The following is a 7,096-nucleotide window of genomic DNA, read 5'->3' on the forward strand; positions in this document are numbered from 1 at the left end:
TAGGTTGATTTTGGCTTTATGATAGAGAATAAAGAATATTAACAATTAGAAATGATATTGAAGTGTAGAACATTAAATGTTAGCTACAGCAGGGAAGACTAAACAAAAATTATAAAATTATGGAGTGATTCTAAAATTATGAATGATGTACCCCTCTGTTCTTCTCCCAATTTTATTTTTCTAAGGCAGAAACTAGACCTATTGAAAGAAGATAATGTGTTGTTCCTGACAACTGGACTGACAAACTGACAAAATGGAAAGGAGCAATTTTACATTTGTGGTGGAATTCATTCTCTTGGGATTTTCTGACCTTCCCAACCTCCGAGGTTTTCTATTTGGAATTTTATTAGTGACCTATATGTGTATACTTATAGGAAATGGACTTCTCATTGTTATAACTAAGATGAATCCTACTCTTCAAACCCCCATGTACTTTTTCCTTGGAAATTTTTCCTTCTTGGAAATATGTTACACATCAGTCACTCTCCCTAGAATGCTAAGAGATATTTGGACTCAGAAGGGAAACATCCCATTCCTGTCCTGTGCTATACAAACTTGCTCCCTTTATATTTTAGCAGTAGCAGAGTGCTTACTCCTGGCTGTGATGGCTTATGACAGATATGTAGCCATCTGTAAGCCTCTTTACTATCCTCTCATCATGAATCACAAGGTATGTGTCCAATTGGTGATTGCCTCCTGGGTCACTGGGATGCCAGCCCAGATAGGACTAACATACCAGATTTTCTCTCTGAACTTCTGTGGTTCTAACAAACTTAATCATATTTTCTGTGATGCTTCACCACTACTAGAAATTGCATGTGGGGACACATATCATAAAGAGCTTTCTGTCCATATTAGTGCTCTCTTTTTTGTCATGATTCCCTTTCTGTTGATACTCATATCTTATGTCAAAATCATTGCCACCGTCCTGAAGCTGCCATCAACCTCAGGGAAATCCAAAGCCTTCTCTACTTGCTCTTCTCACCTTATGGTTGTAGGTTTATTTTATGGATCTGGTTGTATTGTGTATTTGCATCCCAAATCCAGTCATTCAGCCAAATCTGACAAATTCTATTCCCTTTTCTATACTATAGTGACACCAGTATTAAACCCCATGATATATAGCATGAGGAATAAGGATGTAATTGCTGCATTGAAAAACATCATTCCAAAATGATGTTATTGATGAATCAAATGTTCATAACTAAAAAAAAAATTCCTATCCATTTGTTCCATGAGTGATAAGAAATTGATTTTTCTTCTTTCATAAGACATCTGCAACATACTGAAAAAAAGTAGAAGAGATTATATTTGAAGATAGCCATACATGTTTACAATTTCTATTTTATTAGACTTGAAGTAGGTTGATGAAACTGTCCTTTATCTCACATGATGACTATTCTCAACAGAAATATTGACTGCAATCTTACTATATTTTAACCTATTTTCCTAATTTTTTTTTTCAAAATTATCCTTTTACTCAAAATTTACTTGTTTAAATTTAATCATGTATGTACGTGTGCATGTTCAATTCAAGTAACATTTCCAATACTTACTGTGTGCCAAGGATGGTGCTGAGTGCTGGGGACAATCCCTGCCTTCAGGGCAGTTAATATTGAATGAGGAAGAAAGTATAAAAAGGAAGCTGCATGTGGGTTGGAAAGGTAGGCTGGGCACCAAGGATTTATTAGAGGTGGGAGTCACATCCAAGCAGAGCTACTGTTCAGGAAAATAAAGGGGGACTCAGAGATAAACAGTGAGAGACAGACAGCCAGACACAGAGAGACAGACAGACAGACACAGAAAGACAGAGAGACAGAGAGAGACAAAGACATAGAGACAGAAACAGAAAGAGACAGAAAGACAGAGACATATACATATATGTGTGTGTTGATGATCAAATGCTTTGTGTACTTCTAGTCTGCTCCTTTTGAAAGCTTGAAATCCTTTTCTTTTCTTGAATGAGCATTTTTTTTTCCCTAGGAAGTCTTATGCTTAATTTTACCAGGAGGTGATTCTTGGTTGTATCTTGAGTTTTTTGGATCTTCTAACATTGGATGTAATATTGGATCTTCTCCAATCCTTAAATGATGCAGCTGCAAAGTAAATGCTGATTGGGATTTCCCAATGTATACATTGCTTCCATCTGGCATCCCATAGTATGTTTTACCTTGACTTCATAGTTGTGAAATTTGACTGAAATGTTTCTTGGTGTCTTTTTCTGGGATCTCTTTCCTGCAGAGACCTGTGAATAATTTCATTATGCTTGTTTTATTTTTGTGTGTGTTTTTGTGTTTGTTGTGTTTTGTTTGTTTTAATGTACAAAGAACTGCTTGATTTTCAAATAATTGAATAGATAGATATTATAAAATAAATATGATTAAATCACCTTATCTTTTGCTAATTTATTTTTCCACAATAACACTATGATTCAAATAATTTAAACATTATCCATCAAGTCACGGGGAAACAGAGTAAGAGAAGTATAGTGCTGTGTTCTTTCATTTACAGATAGTTAGAAATGAAGAAAGCTAGGGTTGCCATAACCTTCTTGGACTCAGATCCCTAGATTTTCGACTAACACTGGTTTATTAGGTGATATTTAGAAAACTGGACTTTAAGCCAAAAGACCACTGTCATTAAAATTTGATAAAAATCATTAAAAACTCTTCCAGAGAATGCAGAAGGGCAGGAATCATAGTCTGTTTCTACTTTGAAAATTAGGAGGAATGTGGTAGTAGATAATAATCCCTAAGGAAGCATAAGAATAAGTTACTGGAAAGGTAGTGAAATCCCCGAATGTTAACCTCCCTAGGACACTTAACCATTGTGCCAGTATATGCACACATCAAAGTTCAACTTCATTCTAAAGAACATTTTAATGGATTCAACTAATGATGAAGATTTGTGTATATACATAAAGGATGTGGGATGGGAGTAGGGAAGTGTTTGTGTTTGTGTGTGTATATAAAAAAAAATGATTCATAGACACAAACATGTATAGGTATAAAAATGAATTCAGCTGCAGAACATTTAGAAAAGTTCATAAATTCTAAGAGTAAATCAGGAATTTTCCCCAAGGAATAGGAGTTCTTGGAGACATCAGATGACAGTGTTGAGTAGTATATTAGTAACTTTAGTAACTCAAACAGGAAACCTGGAAGGGAAGGAATTCATTCAAGTCTTCTAATTATGTTGAATCATTTTGAAAAATATCTACTCCTTTCTGCTGCATTCAGGTGGGATTAAATTAAGTGAGAGAAAAATGTATTAAAGTAATATAATTTAAAAAGTCATAGAATAGAGAATGACAACAATGAGAAAACAAATCAAAATTTTGGGCATACAGTCAAAGTAGTTCTTAGGAGAAATTGTGTTTCTAGATGCTTACTTAAATAAAATAGAGAAAGAGAAGATCAATGAATTGGACATGCAAATGAAAAAGATAAAAAAAAATAACCCTCCAATTAAATAACAATATGAAATTCATTAAATGAAAGGGGAGATAAATACAATTGAAAATACAAAAACTATTGAATCAATAAGGAAAACTATGTGTTGGTTTTATAAAGAAGCCAGCCAAATCGGTAAACCTTTAGTTAGGAAAAAAAGAAAAGGAAATTATTAGTATGAAAAATGAAAAGGTGAACTTTCCACTATGAAAGATTAAATTAGAACAAGAATTAGAAGATATTATGCTTAATTGTATGCCAATAAATCTGATAATTTAAATAAAATGGATGAATGCTCAGAAAATGTAGATTATCCAGATTAATAGAGGTTGACATAAAATAATTAGATAGCACCATTAAAAAAAGAAATTGAATAACCTATTAATAAACTGAATAAGAAAAAAATCTTCATGGCCATATGGATTTACAAGTGAATTCTCCCAAATTTTGAAAGAATACTTAACTTCAATCCTATGCAAAATATTTGGAAAAATAGGGAAAGAAGTCCAACCAAATTCTCTTTTTTGACTCAAATATGGTTCTGATATCTAAACCAGGTAGGGTCAACACATAGAAAGAAAATCATAGAAGAATTTCCCTAATGAATATTGATGCAAAATATTTTTTTTAAATTTTTCAACCTTTTTATTTTCAAAAGATATGTATGGATAATTTGGCAATATCGACCCTTGAATATCCTTGTGTTTCAGATTTTCATCTCTGTTCCCCAACTCTCTCCCCTAAATGGCAAGTGATCCAATATATGTTAAACATGTTAAAATATATGTTAAATCCAATATGTATAAACTTATTCATACAATTCTCTTGCTGCACAAGAAAAATCAAATCAATAAAGAAATTAAATGAGAAAAAAACAAAAAAATGCATTCAAACAACAATAAAAAGAGTGAGAATGCTACATTGTGATCAGATTCAGTTCTCACAGTCCTCTCTCTGGGTGTACATGGCTCTTTTTCTCACAAGATCATTGGAATTAGCATCAGTCATCTCATTGTTGGAAAGGGTTATGTTGATCAGAATTAACCATTGTGTAATATTGATGTTGCTATGTCCAATGATCTCCTGGTTCTGCTCATTTCACTTAGCATCACTTCATCTAAGTCTCTCCAGACCTCTCTGAAATCATCTTGTTGATCATTTCTTATAGAACAATAATATCCCATAACATTTATATAACAGAATTTATTCACCATTTTCCAACTGATGAGCATCCACTCAGTTTCCACTTTCTTGACAACATGAAAAGGACCTCCATAAACATTTTTTTCTTGTGTGGCCTTTAAGATCTGTTTGGGATGTAGGCTCAATAGCAACACTGCTATATCAAATGGTATGTACAGTTTGATAACTTTTTTAACATAGTTCCAAATTGCTCTCCAAAATGGCTGGATTGTTCACAGTTCCATCAACAATTTATTAGTGTCCCAGTTTTCCTATTATTGTCAATCCCGTTGTAAATGATTTTCTTGTAAACAACATATTGTAGAATTCTGGGTATGATTCCAGTCTGCTATCTGCTTCCATTTTAGGGAAGAATTCATCACATTCACATTCGCAGTTAAAATAACTACCTCTGTATTTCCTGCCATTTTATTTACCCTAAGTTATGATTTTCTCTTTCTTTTTCCTCTTCCCTCCTCCTCAGTATTTTGCCATCTCCCTCAAATGAACCTTCCTCTCTTGAACCCCCCCTTTTATATTTTTCCCCTAATTTTTTTTTGTTTTCCCTTCTATTTGTATTCCCCTTTAATTCCTCCTTTCTGTACCCACTTCCCTATAAAATGAGACAAGTTTTTCGGTGAAACCAAATATGTCTGATTTTCTCTCTGAGCCAAATCTGATGAAAGTAAGATTCATATAATGCTCATATGCCTCCCTTCTTTCCCTTAAATATAATAGGTCTTCTTTGTGTCTTCATAAGATGCAAATCCCTTTATTTTAACTCCTTTTTCCTTTTTTTCTAGTACAAATCTATTTCCTTCTCTAGTTTCTTTTTTCTGTATTGTATAATAAATCACATTATACTTATACTCTCTAAGTATACCCATAACAGTATTATAATTCTCAAGAGTTCTTTCTTTTTTAGCTTTTCATGCTTCTCTTGAGTTCTGTGTATGAAGATCAATTTTTTTTTGTTCAGTTCTCATCTTTTCTTCAGAAATAGATGAAATCCACGTATATCATTGAATGTACATCTTCTTCCCTGAAAGATAATATTCATTTTTAGCTGGATAGGTTATTCTTGTCTATAATCCAAGTTCCTTTGCCTTTCATAATATTAGATTCCAAGGCTTTGATCTTTTAAGTTGGAAACTCCTAGGTCCTCAGTAATCCTGATTGTGGTTCCTTGGTATTTGAATTGTTTCTTTTTTTCTGATTTCCTTTAGTCTGATAGTTCTGAAATTGAGTCATAATATTCCTGGAGTTTTCATTTTGAAGCCTCTTTGAGGAGGTGATCAGTGAAGTCTTTCGATGACTATTTAACCTTCTGATTCTAAAATATGAGAACAGTTTTCCTTTATTATTTCCTGTAAGATAATGTCTAGATTCTTTTTTTTCTCATGGTTTTGAGAAATTCAAATATTCCTTAAATAGTTTCTCCTAGATCTATTTTCCAGGTTAGTTCTTTTTCCTAGAAGGTATTTCATATTTTCTTATATTTTTAATTTTTTTTTTTTTGTTTTTTTCACTGATTCTTGAAGTCTTAAGAAGTCATTCACTTTCATTTGTTCAATTTTAATTTTAGTGTATTTTTTTCTTCATATACCCCTTTTAATTATTTACCTTTTTTAGGTCTTTTTATATTTGGTCAATTGAATTGTTTTGTTAATTGCATTTTTTTTCCATTTCACAAATTCTGTTTATCAACAAATTGGTGACTTTTTCACATTTATTTTGAAACGAGTAATATGCTTTTTTTCATTTCATCAAATAAATTTGTAGGGAATCATATTATTTTTCTCATTTCATAAAATCTGTGTTTAATGAATTTTCTTCAGATACTTTCTGTTTTTCTTTTTCCATACCCTTTTGCAAAAATTTCACTTCCTTTCCCTATTTTCTTTCTAAATTTTTTTATTATAACTTTTTATTGACAGAACATATGCATGGGTAATTTTTTTTTACAACATTATCCCTTGCACTCACTTCTGCTCTGACTTTTTCCTTCCCTCCCTCCACTCCTTCCCCTAGATGGCAGGAAGTCTTATACATGTTAAATTTGTTATAGTATATCCTAGACATAAATATATGTGGGCAGAACTATACAGTTCTCTTGTTGCACAGGAAGAATTGGATTCAGAAAATAAAAATAACCTGGGAAGAAAAACAAAAATGCAAACAGTACACACTCATTTCCCAATGTTCCTTCTCTGGGTGCAACTGATTCTGTCCATCATTGATTAATTGGAACTGACTTAAATCTTCTCTTCATCAAAGATATCCACTTCCATCAGAATACATCCTCATACAGTATTGTTGTTGAAGTATATAAGGATCTCCCGGTTCTGCTCATTTGACTTAGCATCAGTTCATCTAAGTCTTGACAATCCTCTCTGTATTCATCCTGCTGGTCATTTCTTACAGAAAAATAATATTCCATAATATTCATATACCACAATTTA

The 7,096-nt window shown here is 32.5% G+C and overlaps 1 protein-coding gene across 1 annotated transcript; it reads left to right on the forward strand.

The window, feature by feature from the left end:
* Positions 1–250: 250 nt before the first annotated feature.
* LOC127540328 (olfactory receptor 10AG1-like) lies at positions 251–1,177 on the forward strand. The gene has a single exon (XM_051964971.1). The coding sequence runs from the start codon at positions 254–256 to the stop codon at positions 1,175–1,177; it is 924 nt and encodes a 307-aa protein (XP_051820931.1). The 5' UTR covers positions 251–253.
* Positions 1,178–7,096: the final 5,919 nt, after the last annotated feature.

The sequence above is a fragment of the Antechinus flavipes genome, chromosome 6 (assembly GCF_016432865.1).
Source record: "Antechinus flavipes isolate AdamAnt ecotype Samford, QLD, Australia chromosome 6, AdamAnt_v2, whole genome shotgun sequence".
Classification (NCBI taxonomy): domain Eukaryota; kingdom Metazoa; phylum Chordata; class Mammalia; order Dasyuromorphia; family Dasyuridae; genus Antechinus; species Antechinus flavipes.

What these genes read in the sequence shown, in the direction of transcription:
- LOC127540328 (XM_051964971.1), top strand. Translation starts at nt 254, where the DNA reads ATGGAAAGGAGCAATTTTACATTTGTGGTGGAATTCATTCTCTTGGGA.